The sequence below is a fragment of the Kockiozyma suomiensis genome (assembly GCF_038497685.1).
Source record: "Kockiozyma suomiensis strain NRRL Y-17356 unplaced genomic scaffold V2V93scaffold_4, whole genome shotgun sequence".
Lineage (NCBI taxonomy): Eukaryota > Fungi > Ascomycota > Lipomycetes > Lipomycetales > Lipomycetaceae > Kockiozyma > Kockiozyma suomiensis.
In genome coordinates, this window is record NW_027117667.1 from 861,415 (window position 1) to 873,825 (window position 12,411).

At 43.3% G+C, this 12,411-nt stretch overlaps 7 protein-coding genes across 7 annotated transcripts; 4 read left to right on the forward strand and 3 right to left on the reverse strand.

The window, feature by feature from the left end:
- On the forward strand, positions 1-1,100 carry V2V93DRAFT_366978 (FtsJ-like methyltransferase-domain-containing protein). The gene is made up of 2 exons (XM_066909446.1): positions 1-456; positions 520-1,100. The coding sequence occupies exons 1-2, from the start codon at positions 108-110 to the stop codon at positions 1,032-1,034; spliced, it is 864 nt and encodes a 287-aa protein (XP_066767154.1). The 5' UTR covers positions 1-107; the 3' UTR covers positions 1,035-1,100.
- V2V93DRAFT_366979 (RNA 3'-terminal phosphate cyclase/enolpyruvate transferase) lies at positions 860-2,474 on the reverse strand. The gene is made up of 3 exons (XM_066909447.1): positions 2,276-2,474; positions 2,145-2,216; positions 860-2,072 (listed from the first exon to the last, which is right to left on the reverse strand). Exons 1-3 carry the CDS (start codon positions 2,403-2,405, stop codon positions 1,147-1,149), a joined length of 1,128 nt encoding a protein of 375 aa, XP_066767155.1. The 5' UTR covers positions 2,406-2,474; the 3' UTR covers positions 860-1,146.
- Positions 2,475-2,635: 161 nt separating this feature from the next.
- On the forward strand, positions 2,636-5,111 carry V2V93DRAFT_333685 (uncharacterized protein). The gene is made up of 2 exons (XM_066907692.1): positions 2,636-3,594; positions 3,650-5,111. The coding sequence occupies exons 1-2, from the start codon at positions 2,669-2,671 to the stop codon at positions 5,004-5,006; spliced, it is 2,283 nt and encodes a 760-aa protein (XP_066767156.1). The 5' UTR covers positions 2,636-2,668; the 3' UTR covers positions 5,007-5,111.
- Positions 5,112-5,147: 36 nt separating this feature from the next.
- On the reverse strand, positions 5,148-5,771 carry V2V93DRAFT_379249 (kinase binding protein CGI-121-domain-containing protein; the record flags this gene model as incomplete). Its single annotated transcript, XM_066912003.1, has 2 exons — positions 5,148-5,240; positions 5,295-5,771. The coding sequence occupies 2 exons, from the start codon at positions 5,769-5,771 to the stop codon at positions 5,148-5,150; spliced, it is 570 nt and encodes a 189-aa protein (XP_066767157.1).
- Positions 5,772-5,974: 203 nt separating this feature from the next.
- V2V93DRAFT_366983 (NAD binding domain of 6-phosphogluconate dehydrogenase-domain-containing protein) lies at positions 5,975-7,249 on the reverse strand. Its single transcript, XM_066909448.1, has 2 exons — positions 7,082-7,249; positions 5,975-6,965 (listed from the first exon to the last, which is right to left on the reverse strand). Exons 1-2 carry the CDS (start codon positions 7,121-7,123, stop codon positions 6,087-6,089), a joined length of 921 nt encoding a protein of 306 aa, XP_066767158.1. The 5' UTR covers positions 7,124-7,249; the 3' UTR covers positions 5,975-6,086.
- A 684-nt stretch (positions 7,250-7,933) lies between these two features.
- Positions 7,934-10,304, forward strand: V2V93DRAFT_366984 (major facilitator superfamily domain-containing protein). Its single transcript, XM_066909449.1, has 2 exons — positions 7,934-8,049; positions 8,122-10,304. Exon 2 carries the CDS (start codon positions 8,141-8,143, stop codon positions 10,046-10,048), a length of 1,908 nt encoding a protein of 635 aa, XP_066767159.1. The 5' UTR covers positions 7,934-8,049; positions 8,122-8,140; the 3' UTR covers positions 10,049-10,304.
- A 116-nt stretch (positions 10,305-10,420) lies between these two features.
- On the forward strand, positions 10,421-12,346 carry V2V93DRAFT_366986 (Alpha/Beta hydrolase protein). Its single transcript, XM_066909450.1, has 3 exons — positions 10,421-11,622; positions 11,679-11,799; positions 11,864-12,346. Exons 1-3 carry the CDS (start codon positions 10,537-10,539, stop codon positions 12,244-12,246), a joined length of 1,590 nt encoding a protein of 529 aa, XP_066767160.1. The 5' UTR covers positions 10,421-10,536; the 3' UTR covers positions 12,247-12,346.
- Positions 12,347-12,411: the final 65 nt, after the last annotated feature.

Sequence of the window (12,411 nt, forward strand, 5' to 3'; positions counted from 1 at the left end):
ATATAGAATACCAATTAGGGAGTTTTACGCCGCACCTAAATTTTATTCGAGGATTGTAGATTGAACTTGAATTTTTGATCTATAACACAATTATAGCCCAAACAAAGATGGGTAAATGCAGTAAAGACAAACGGGATCTTTACTATCGCAAAGCCAAAGAACAAGGCTGGCGCGCTAGATCCGCATTTAAGCTTCTTCAGCTTGATTCTGAATTCCATTTCCTCGACAACATCAGTAGAGTCGTCGATCTTTGTGCAGCCCCGGGATCATGGAGTCAGGTTTTATCGCGGCGACTGGCAAGTGGACCCAATGCAGCTACTATTGTATCTGTTGATTTACAGCCCATAGCTCCTCTGCCTGGAGTCATTACATTGCAAGCCGATATAACACATCCGTCTACTTTAACGAACATTTTGAAACTTTTTGGAGGAGAACCTGCGGATTTTGTCTGCTCTGGTAAGTACCAAAGGATATGGCTAAAGAAAACATATGCTGATTGAATTTTGTTTTTGCTTTCAGATGGGGCTCCTGATGTGACTGGTCTCCATGATCTAGACGAGTACATCCAAGGACAACTAATCCTTTCAGCTCTCACACTAGCCACAAGTCTACTTCGCGAAGGCGGCACCTTTGTTGCAAAGATTTTCCGCGGTCGTGATGTTGATCTACTATACTCACAACTGGCTCTCCTATTTGACCACGTTACATGTGCAAAACCTCGGAGTTCGCGGGCGTCATCGCTCGAAGCATTCGTCGTCTGCGAAGGATATCGTCCAAGACCTGGCTGGCAGCCCGAGTCGCTGCAGCTCAAGGATACTAAAGTCCCTCAGGATCTAAGCATCGCTAGTATGGATCAGTCCGAGAGAGCTATTGCGTCGTTTATTGCTTGTGGGGACTTGTCAGATTATGATGCTGATGCAACGTATCAGCTTGAGCAAGGCGTGCAGGCAGTTAGTCTTGACCCTGTGCAGAAGCCTACTGCTCCTCCATATAAGACTGCTTTGGAGAAAAAACGCGCAGGAACTCTGCGATGATTTTCCATTTCTCTTTTTTTGCTCAGCGACGATGTTTACCATGTACAATACATTAACAAATTACCATAATCCGTCAAAACCACCCAATAGATTCACTAAAACAAGGAAAAACTTAAGCCATTTTCTTGCTCGCATTCACGAATCCGACTCCCTTGACACTTAAAACAAACTCTTCAGCTCTTTCTCGCTCTTTGTCATCTTCATCTTCATCATCGTCGCCTTCAAACTCTTTTAATCGCGCCTCAGTTCCCCACATTAGTTTAATATCTCTTAATAATCGCACAAATCCTTCATCAATGACTCCTTTACCAATAAGAACCCTTCCAATATCTTCTTTACCAAGAACCATAAGCACAGCAAGAGTTTTGACTTGACTCCGGCACACCATACCGCCATTGGCTACTTCTTCCAGTAGTGCTCTGGCAGCTCGCTCACCGATATCTTCAGGAGCCTCACCGGCGCTTCCCACGGATTCGGCACAATAACACCATCCAGATCGTGTCTCTGCAACCAGAGATACCCCAAATCCTGGGCTCTTGCCTGATTCTTCGCCTCGCGCAACGTCACTAAAGATGAAGGTCTCGCAGCCAGTCTTGCTCAGTACTGAGCGAGCACCATCAACAATTCTGTTCACGCTTGCAGGACTTACTCGCGTTGAGTATGCCACGCCACGCAACTTTGAAACAGTAGGAGCAGAAACAGAGGCATGCAATGTTTGAGGCTGTAGTAGAACGTGCGGTAAAAAGACATTTACCTCGCCTCCTCCTAATGGTGGAGATCCTCGTTTGATAACTCTGAGTTCTTGCCGCATTATTCCAAACTTGTTATAAATTGGAAAAATAGCCGTTCGAATTGTGTCAACTCCGAGATCTATACCATTTGAGGTTATGCCTTTGACAGTTAATGAAAGAGCTGATTTGCCAAACGGTGCGAGCAGGAGAATTGGCTCAATGAAGTAACCCACAGCTCGTGATAATGGGCAGTTGTGGGTGATTGTGCCATTGACTATTAATCCAGGTTTGTATACCACGGTCGTACCTGTGTGTTGATATAGTTAGTATTATGTTCAGCATTAAAAAGAAAAAAACAAGAGTAGATAATTAAATGTACCTGTATACGATATCTCGATAACACTTCCATTAGTAACTGCTTCTAGCAATCGTAAAAACGACACCTCATAATCTGTAACACAGAAATTAATCAAAGTTGTTCCTCGGCAAATATCTTAGAGCAAATCTCACCTTTCAAACCAGGCTCCATATCGTCAGATCTGATCTTCTCAATCTTAATCGCTCTCCCTGACAGCGTCGCCAACACAAGACGCATTCTAAAGTCCACATGACCGGTATAAATTAAAGGCGGGGGCGCCATTTTGCAAACTTGCTTTATTCTGAATTTCAGATATTATCCGAGAAATGTAAGAAAACTGAGGTATCTGCAAATTTGGGAGATTTCTTGAACTCGTGAGGCTCAAAATATTTTTTTTCTCTTTGGGAGGAGTCAACCCCTGAGCAATGACTTTTTCACATTTATGCGCTCATACGCCGCACTTTTATTCATTTAGGTAACATCTGCATATCGCATTTTTCTTCGCTACACCAATCTATATCCATTAACAATAACCAGCGCCAAATATGAGTTCTCAGGCTGATGAACCTAGACCAATGCGTCTGTATATATCATCACTAACTCCAGTTCTAGTAGCTGAGCCAAGCGATCTAGTCTCACGGCTGAGCATGTTTGCAAAACCATTGACATCGATCTCGATTCACAAGAAACCAGCGTGCGACAACTCATTTGCATTTATTACAATGGAAGCTACCAAGGGCCAATATGCTGCATTAAGAAAATCTTTGAATGGCGTTAAATTTAAAGGAGCATTGATCAAGATAGAAGAGGCAAAATCCGCAAGCTTTGAAGAACGGCAACAAAAGACAGATGAACAAACTGAAGAACAAAGTACTGCCCAAGCAAAAGAAGAGCAATATGCGCTATACAAAATCTCGCAGCGACACCTGAAAGATATGAGAAAAACAGAAAAGATCTTATTTCATATCCGGAGATCGCGGTATCAATTTGGCAAGACCGAGCACGGTCGTATGCGTGAGATCATCCGCGATTTTCGCAAAATTCCACCAACTTTCCGTGTTAAAATTGACGGAAAGTCAAAGGTTTTGAAGGGTAAAAAGCAGAAATTATGGGGTACCGCGAAATCTGAGAATGTCAAAGAAAACGTTTGGGAATTTGTTGAGGAGCCTGAACAGAAGGTTAAGGATGGCAAGATTCTGATTGGAAGATGGCTCAATGGATATGGCGACACAGTCGAAGTGTTTAGAAGAGAAGTCTTGCGAATCGATGATTTTGAAAAATTGAAAGCATCTCTTGACTTGGGAGAATATGCCGATACTTTGATGAAAGACGTCCAATTTGAAGTTGTACGCGCAAACTTTGATATTTCTGCAGTGAAAACAGAAACCGAAGAAGAAAAGCAGCAACGGCTTGAACGAGAGAGAAGTTTGAGTATATTGAGCGCAATGTTTGGAGATACCAAACCAATTGAGTAAGTTCTTTGCACCTTGATTTACTTTTGAAATGCGAGATGTTAATATGAACAGAACAACATCATTAAGCACTGCGTTGGCGGAAGAGGATTCAGACGACGACGAAGAAATCTACAAAATTATAAACGCAGCCAAATCTACCTCTAAAAAATCTTTATTAAATGACAAAGATGAACCTCGAGATATCGTTTTCGAAAATTCTGAGCTGGTAAAAGAAGATACTTCGATTAGCAATAATAATGGAGGTCAAGAATCTGAAAGTAGTGGACTATTTGAAGGAACTAAAGTTGATACACCAATTCTTGACTCTATCTCCGATAGCGACGTTTCCGATAAAGAAATTCGTCCAGTACATGGCGAAGAAGGGGATGGATTATTCGATGGTCTTCAGTTACCTGAAGAAGTCAATCATAAAGGCGATGAAGAGGAGCTCGAGTCTTCTGATGATGAATCTCTTGCCGGAAAGCCGTATATGCCGTTTTATGGTCTACGGGGTGGCGCAGCAAATCTCTCAGAGTCTGATTCTGACTCTTCCGAATCAGAGGACAGCTCGGACTCTGATTCGTCATCTAGAGGAAGCGAAATAAAAGATCATCCAATTGAAGGAGAGCAGTCTAGATCTTCTAGCTCTGATTTTGACTCTGATTCTGACTCTGATTCTGACTCTGATTCTGATGACGACTCTGACGATGACACTGACAATCAATCAAATTCAAAGTCAAATCTAAATTCCAAGCTAAAACATACTAATGCTAGTAAGAAAGCTGCGAGCAAAGATGAAGATAGTGCTGAATCTGAAGAGGAGTCCGATACATCTGAGGAAGAAGAGTCTGGTGCCTCTGAGGAAGCAGACTCAATTGCTGAAAAGACCGCAAAGGAAAAATCTGGCATGCCTGTTAAAAAGCAAAAGGGTGACGGCAATAAAGATGAGCCTCGAAAAACTGTTGTTGTCGAGCGTCTTCGGTCTATATTTAATTCAAACGACGAGACTGCAGCTTCATTTTCCCTCTTAGGAAATAATGATGAAGATGATAGCGATATCGAAGAAGATATAGTTGAAGAATCTGCTGAAACTGAATTTTTGCATATTGACGATGCAGATGAACTAGTTTCAGCCTCTGTGGTTTCTACTAATGCAAAAGCGCTATCTAAGCGCAAGCAATTTGAAAATATGCCCCTGTTTTTCCCACATGAGGAATCAGCCTTCTTGGATGCACAGAGTCAATTTAGTAAAATGCCTGATAATCCACCTCTAACGCTTGAACAGTGGAAAGAAGAATTTTATGAAAATCGAGGAGATTGGACGAGAAAAGCAAAGAGACAAAGGCGGGATGCTATTAGGTCAAAAAGAAAGATGGAAGGATCTCGCAGACGAGGAAAAGCGGCAGATGCTGATGTTGAGGCGGTATAGAAAACATGCATCGTTATTTGTTTTCTGCTTTCTGATACGTTTAAGATTAGAGCATTTCTATGGAGTTTTGTATTGTTTTAATGCATGTTATTATCGAATTCTTCAGATCGTACAATAGCCGTCTTTAGTGTAGTATAATATTCAAATGTATCCTCGTAAAGCAAGAGCACCTGAGATGATCTTTGTCGCCTCTTCACGATTCGTTAGTTGAACTCCCTTAGGAATTTTATAATTCTAAAAGAGAAAAGTTAGCGCTAATTTAATAAAAGCAGGATTTGGAATTATTACCTTTCGCACAATCTCAATATCAGTCAAGGGCTCAATTGCAGAGTCAGAAATTGGTATCCGATCTCCATCCACTATTTCGTCTAGCGCAGTCAACACCTGAGTCACATCCGCGCACTTATCTTCGTCCTCAAATAATCTCACAACTAGAATTGAAGTACTGTCATCTTTTGATCCGAATCGTTTGAGTCCATCACCAATACTCATAGACGGCGACATTGAAAATACAATTTCTGAGTTCACTGTCCGCGTCCGCATGCTTCCCGCAGCTCGCTCAGTTAGCGCACGATATACTGCTGCTAACACATGAGATATCGAAACAATGCTTTTTGGATCGAGAAATGCATAAGAGTATTTTGTGTTGCCGGATAAAAGATTTGATCTTATTGTAGATGCATTTGTGACGTTGGTATAGAGAGTGAGAAATATTTGCGAGTCGGGGAATTGTGGAAGATAAAGGTCCAGATGATTTAAAGTCATGCTGTACTTTTACTAATGAGTCGTCAAACTGGCGGAAATATACACAGAAAATACAACAATATGTGGAATGAATTTTGATCTTAAGCGAATTTCTTGCTACTGTAGATGGTGCGGCGCAGCTCTCTTTCGTTGATGAGCTAATTGAATTATAAATTGTAAACCACTAGTCATAAACTACTGGACTTCAATTTTCTAGATTACATATTTAAATGGTTATTAGACCAGTATATAAAGTGCAGTTATTTATTGACGAGTTAATCACTGAAACTTTCAGATTTTTGGACTAAACAATCATATTAATTAATAAATAGACACTTATTTCTTCTCAATGAAAGGCAAACCAGCTTTCTGACGCACAACACCATAGATGGAAGCAATGTCTCCCTTGTCTCCCAGTTCCTCCTGAACTCCCTTCAAATGCTCGGCACAGATCTCAACAATTGGTATGGACGCACCGGAAGCCTTGGCGAGACTCAGCGCATGCCCAGCATCTTTGGCGGCAAGTTTGGCGTTAAAGAGAGGAGACTCTCTGACATAGTCACCGGTAGTCAGACGCTTGCTGTATGGCAAGTAAGGAGACTGACCAAAGAGAGCGGCAATGAATTTTTCAAAGTTGGCAGTGCCCAATCCGGTCTTCTCGGCAAGAACGTGGCCTTCTGAAAGCGACTCGACCATGCCGAGAATGATTGTGTTTCCGATAACCTTCAACGTGAGAGCCTTGCCAACATCATGATCGTCAGACAAGTCGATGGTCAAGCGACCCATGACGCCATCAAGGTATGGCTTGATGCTCTCGATACCAGACTTTGATCCGGCAAGAACAAAGACAAGCATGCCCGCGTCAGCCATGGCCGGAGCACCGAAGACAGGCGATGCAACAAACTCAGCACCGGCAGCCTTGGTAGCAGTCTCGAGACCGCGGGTGGTGTCGGGGTGGATAGTCGAGCACTCAGCAAAGACTTTACCCTTTACACCATCAGGAATCTTGAGAGCAATATCGTAGACGCTCTCAACAGCAGCATCGTTGGAGATGCAAGAGAAAATGATGTCGGCTTTCGATACGGCTTCTTCGATCGAGGAGGCCACGGTGACTGATTTTCCCTCGGCAAAGGCTTCAGCCTTAGCTGTTGATCTGTTCCAGAGAAGAAGAGGAGGGTCAAGTTTACCCTTGGAGATCAGATTGGATGCCATACCCTGTTTGAGTCATAGTATTAACTTATAAGTTTTTTATATATATTATCTATTGACAGTCAAGATGACACCGACGGCGGGGGTGGTGACCAGCTTGCAATGACGAGAGCTGTACTTACTGCACCCATATTTCCGAGACCGAGGAATGCGACTTGAACCATTTTTGCAGACTGAGAAGAAAAAAAGAAGTGCGAATTAGGTAAGTAGTCACGAGCAAAGGCAGATTTCCTTTGAGAAAAGCAATTGGCAGACAAAAGGGAAGAAGATGGGATGGCCAAAGTCTTTAAGCCTGCGGCGGGGATGATCCGGGTGATGTTTTTAATAGGGTTCGCGGAAGATCGGATAGTTGTTCGCTTACTACTGAAGATACCCGAGAGTCTGCTGCTTGCCGGCGCACGGAAACAATTATGAAAAGATAGAATGACGGATGAAGTCGTAATTAAGGCAGCCATTGGCAACCGAGAATCGCTGCAGCTCTATGAGCTGAATTGGAGGGTTGGGCGAGGCAGTGCAGTGCAATACTTTAAACTCTGCCAGTGATAGTGGCGGCAGAAGTTTTAAGTCTAGGGATTCTAAATCTAGGGAAGAGAATCTCACTACCTGAGCTAACTGAGCACTCTTGAGAGAAGAATTGTAGGTATGATCACCAGAATATTATTAATCCAAAACTGGAACGAGTGCAGATATACTTCGCTACTAGATATTTCGCGTATAAGTCTTTAGATGAGCACCAGTAAACTACCAATTATATAAAAGTCAATTATCAACATTTCAGCTATTATCTACATTCAAGTAGAGATACATGTACTAAAACTCTTCAATAAATTGAAAAACCCTTCTTATCGAGCTCGTCATTCGCAGACGCGATAAGCCAGCGCATTTCGGTTCTTCGCGGCTAGGGGTTTTTTACCGAGTTTAATTTTCACATCTTTATCCTTTCTTATTTTTTATTCTTTCTGTCTTTTTTTTTTGCTACTACAAGCTTCCTATAGTTCGAGAAAGGAGTTTGGTTATTACAGTAGATTTATTATTACAGGACTTATATTGCTGCTGCTACTTCAACTGGTGAATTGCAGAAACCTAGACTGTAAGTTCAAATTACTCATACCCAACCGTGCTGAATACCTTTTGAACCTGCTTTTACTAATTTTTCTGCCAGCTCATTTCGCAACACACTCATGGCTAATGACAATGCATTCCCCGAGTCTTCGCCTCAGAACGACCCTCTTGCTACTGACGATGAAGTCAGCGAACCTATAATCCCCCTATCCTACGACACGCGACCTGTTTCGGGGCCTCTGCGGGGCTTGAACCCCGCCGAGATGCACGACCCTGGCTCAGATACGTCCGACAACGACTCTCTCGCAATCGAGCTTGAGACCGATGTCGAAAGTGACGATGATTTTATTTTTCCTCGCAAACGTAGCTCAGAGAGCTCTCCTCTTTTGGCAAACGACGCTGCTAACTTCGAGGTTTCCAAGATGCCCTCAGACTACGTCAGCCCGCACTCTCCTCTCTGGACACCCACACTGCGGTTACGCATGGTACAACTCGTAACTTGCACAAATGTCTTTCTCACTGGGTGGGACTCGAGCTGTACGGCCAGTACTTACGCATTGATTGGCTCCGAATTTAACGCTGTAAATAATGTCAGCTGGATAAGTACGTCGTATCTCATCTCCTCTACAGCTTTCCAGCCGCTATATGGTAGATTCTCTGATATTGTCGGACGCCGAATCTGCTTTCTTTTTGCAATCTCGGTCTTTTTCATCGGAACCCTCGGATGTTCCATGGCCACCTCTCTCATGACCTTGAACATCGCACGTGCAGTTACTGGAATCGGTGGTGGCGGCTTAGTCACCCTCGGCACTATCATTTTGTCAGATATGGTGCCATTCAGGCTTCGTGGTATATACCAATCTGCCCTGAATTTCTGCTGGGGATTTGGCAGTATCTCGGGAGCCTCAACTGCTGGCTTGATTGCCGACGCATTTGGATGGCGGTTCGTCTTCATAGTTCAGCTTCCCATTTTCCTCATCTCCATCATCTTGGGATATATCTACATAGTCAATCCGCCATATGCTGGACCTACCAATGCAAACACTATCAGTAACATTGATTTTGGCGGTAGCTTCACCCTCGTCGTCGGCCTTGCCAGTCTTCTGGCGTGGCTGAGCATGGGAGGCAACGAATACGCATGGACAGATCCTAAGGTATTAGCGTTTGCCGCCTCGGCAGTGATTATGCTTTCTTCGTTTGTTTATATTGAAGGAAAAGTTGCGCGCATGCCGGTTATGCCGCTTCGTATATTGCGTGGTAGACTTCCTGTGAGCAGCTTGCTGTGCACCTTTTTCACTGGAATAGCCAACAATTCGCAGTTGTTTATGCTGCCACTATTTTTCCAGGCTGTGAACCTGGATCCTGCATCCGTTGCCGGAGCCCGACTTATTGTACCTTCTCTGGTCGGAATTATTGGTTCAGTACTGACTGGCGTCATTATGTCTCGATGGGGTCATTTGGCGACGCTGATGAAAGTTGGAACTCTGATTATGCTCATCGGCTGTCGTCTCGTCGCCAGCTTTGGACCTGACTCGCCAAAGTGGAATTTTATTTTCTACCTTATGCCGACCCAGTTTGGTAACTCTTTGCTCATACCGGCCGTACTTTTCAGCATGCTGGCTCATTTCTCCCGCATTGATCATGCAGTTGCTACTGGTACTTGCTATCTGGTCCGCTCTATTGGCTTGGTACTAGGAGTTGCCATCTCCAATTCAATAAATCAGAATTCTCTTTCAAAGATTCTCCCCGAGATTCTTGCAAACGTATCTAATAGTGAAGAGATTGTGGATAAAGTCATGCATTCTGTAACTGTAATCAAGGAACTTGACCCCGAGACGCAACGTCTGGTTGTATGGGGATATACTTATTCACTCCGACGATGCTTCTATGCATCAACTGCTGCTTGTTTTATTGCATTGGTGGCATCGATGTTTACCAATGGTTCAAAATTGCATCGCAAAGAAGATGACGATGACGAGGCTGCTACCGCTGAGCCTATCCGTGAGGAAGAAGCGGATTTTGTTTGAATGCCGCGGTGATGAATATTTTTTTTTGGAAAACGCATGTCTGAAATACTAATATTGGAAATGCTCTCTGCTATAGAATCTCTGTTTTTGGAAGTATTGATACAAATGCTCTTTTAATAATTTTGGGCAACTGTTATATGTATTGCATTCGGTTCATTTGGCTTTTAAATTTTTGTTTCTGGTTTTTTTTTTATCCATCACGGCATATAGATTGCAAGGTTCTTTGAGTAATATAGAAAGATAAGCATTAGAAGTATATTTACAGATAAATTTTATCCGAAGATAAAGTTTCTATGTTGCTGAAACTGGCAGATTCAGGGGTAATATCCTCGATAAAGCCAGAAACGGAATCGAACCATAAAGCAACGAAGAGGCCAGACCAGACGCTAAATTACTATCTCACCTGACCTTATTCATTTTTATTCCTACCTTCTTCCTTTCGTTTCCAGATCAAGCACATCTTCACCTGTTTACTCAATTTGCTGGTTATGAGCGAGACGGAGCCTATTGTCGAGCCAGCACCTGCCGCGCAAGTCGTCGTCGACCTCGAAACGCCGTCCGAGGCCGACGCTGTTCCGGTTGTTGACTCCTTAGCCGCCACTGCGGATACTCCTGAAGTGACTGTTGAAAAACAAGATGAAGTTAGCTCCACAATTGAGCCGATTGAGCGGGTCTCTTTCAGCGAAAGACTGAGCCAAGCCAAGCTAGGCGCTCGTCTGGCGTTCGAGGCAGCTATGCATACCGCGTACCTTCGAAACGCTGCTCAAGGGTGGGACATGCGTACTCATCTTTTTGTCTCTGCAATTCGACATTTTATGACCTCTTCTGGAAAGACTGTTGAGCAGATTCAGAGCCTTTCCAAAAAAGGGCTGCCGCTGAAAAACGATGATATAGAAACTATTGATTTCTGCATTCCTGCTCCAACTGGCGCTGATGCCGAGTTCTTACTTTCCACGATATCTAAAGCATGCACAAAACTTACCACAGACGCTGGTATCAAGGAACCAACGATAGATGCTCCAACTTTGGCCGATGTCCCTGGCGAATGGGTCATTTATGGTCGTGAGCAAAAGAGCGACACAATAACTTGCTCGCCCGATGATATTGTTGTCATTTACGCTCATGGCGGCGCACACTATATGGGATCTGCGTCTGGACACAGATTTCTAACTGCTATGTACGCAGAGTTTGCGAATGTTAAAGTCCTCTCCATTGATTACCGACTAGCGCCTCAGAATCCTATGCCCGCTGCAATTACCGATTTTCTTGTGACTTATATGTACGTGTTGGAGTCATTGAAGTTGCCTTGCAGTCAAGTATTTTTTGCGGGCGACTCCTCGGGTGGATCTTTGTGTCTTGCTTCTCTTGCTACTATTCTCAACGGTCAGGGATCAGAGAAACGGTTACCAGTTCCCGCTGGTATCATAACTGTGTCTCCATTTGTCGATATGACTAGATGCTTACCTTCCGAGTCATCCAAGACCGTTGAGAAGTTTGATTATCTTCCAGGATCAAATTACTATCCAAATATCAAAAAAAGCGATGCATGGCCAGCATCCAACGGTCGATACTGGGTATGTATAAATCACCGAGATGTTTTCAAAATTTCCTAGTGCTAAATCTGGCTAAGCCCTACGCCGAAAACAATGCTATTACTCACCCATTTGCGTCTCCGATTAATACTCCGAGCTGGGTAGGTGGTTGTCCAATAGCAATTATTGTGTCTGAAGAACGGCTTCGCGACTCCGGACGTAAGTGACAATATGTTTCTGTATTTTCTTGGAAAGCTAGGATGATTATTAACTATTAATATAGTGCTTTTCTCCAAGTTCTATCGTGAATCAGGAAACCCAACATACCTTTACTATCATGAGAACTTACCTCATGTATTCCATTTTCTTGGAAAAGATCATCTTTCAGTAGCAAAGAGCATGAATGAGATCTCTGGGTTTATCCGCGACGTACTAGCGCAGCATAAACCATCGGCCGAAGGGGAACCCGCGCAAACTCCTCTAGAAAGCAAAGTAGTTGCGGTAACTATTAGAGGCGAAGAGCGACCATTTATCGAACGCCGTATTCCGAGTTTGACGCACGAGGAATTATCGAAGAAGATGGAGCAGCGGGTTGTTGAGCTGGATAACCTTCTGAAGTATATTGTACGCAGTTATTATCCAAGAGAGACGCCCGCAAAGAAATAGATGAGGATTAAATAAGCCTCAGTGAACTGGTGCTGTCTGTAGAAACAATTATTTTTGTCAAGTAATTTATAATAATATAATCATTATTTAGTTAAAGAAAGCTATATAATATAGCGATTTTAAGCTCTCTACCGCAATACTAAGGTTCTTGCATAAGCAGAAAAT

What these genes read in the sequence shown, in the direction of transcription:
- V2V93DRAFT_366978 (XM_066909446.1), top strand. Translation starts at nt 108, where the DNA reads ATGGGTAAATGCAGTAAAGACAAACGGGATCTTTACTATCGCAAAGCC. An exon ending in TGCGGATTTTGTCTGCTCTG is followed by an intron (nt 457 to 519) that starts GTAAGTACCAAA and finishes TTTTGCTTTCAG; the next exon opens with ATGGGGCTCCTGATGTGACT.
- V2V93DRAFT_366979 (XM_066909447.1), bottom strand. Translation starts at nt 2,405, where the DNA reads ATGGCGCCCCCGCCTTTAATTTATACCGGTCATGTGGACTTTAGAATG. An exon ending in TATGGAGCCTGGTTTGAAAG is followed by an intron (nt 2,217 to 2,275) that starts GTGAGATTTGCT and finishes TCTGTGTTACAG; the next exon opens with ATTATGAGGTGTCGTTTTTA. An exon ending in TATCGAGATATCGTATACAG is followed by an intron (nt 2,073 to 2,144) that starts GTACATTTAATT and finishes ATCAACACACAG; the next exon opens with GTACGACCGTGGTATACAAA.
- V2V93DRAFT_333685 (XM_066907692.1), top strand. Translation starts at nt 2,669, where the DNA reads ATGAGTTCTCAGGCTGATGAACCTAGACCAATGCGTCTGTATATATCA. An exon ending in GGAGATACCAAACCAATTGA is followed by an intron (nt 3,595 to 3,649) that starts GTAAGTTCTTTG and finishes TAATATGAACAG; the next exon opens with AACAACATCATTAAGCACTG.
- V2V93DRAFT_366983 (XM_066909448.1), bottom strand. Translation starts at nt 7,123, where the DNA reads ATGGTTCAAGTCGCATTCCTCGGTCTCGGAAATATGGGTGCA. An exon ending in GTCTCGGAAATATGGGTGCA is followed by an intron (nt 6,966 to 7,081) that starts GTAAGTACAGCT and finishes TGACTCAAACAG; the next exon opens with GGTATGGCATCCAATCTGAT.
- V2V93DRAFT_366984 (XM_066909449.1), top strand. Translation starts at nt 8,141, where the DNA reads ATGGCTAATGACAATGCATTCCCCGAGTCTTCGCCTCAGAACGACCCT.
- V2V93DRAFT_366986 (XM_066909450.1), top strand. Translation starts at nt 10,537, where the DNA reads ATGAGCGAGACGGAGCCTATTGTCGAGCCAGCACCTGCCGCGCAAGTC. An exon ending in CATCCAACGGTCGATACTGG is followed by an intron (nt 11,623 to 11,678) that starts GTATGTATAAAT and finishes AATCTGGCTAAG; the next exon opens with CCCTACGCCGAAAACAATGC. An exon ending in ACGGCTTCGCGACTCCGGAC is followed by an intron (nt 11,800 to 11,863) that starts GTAAGTGACAAT and finishes CTATTAATATAG; the next exon opens with TGCTTTTCTCCAAGTTCTAT.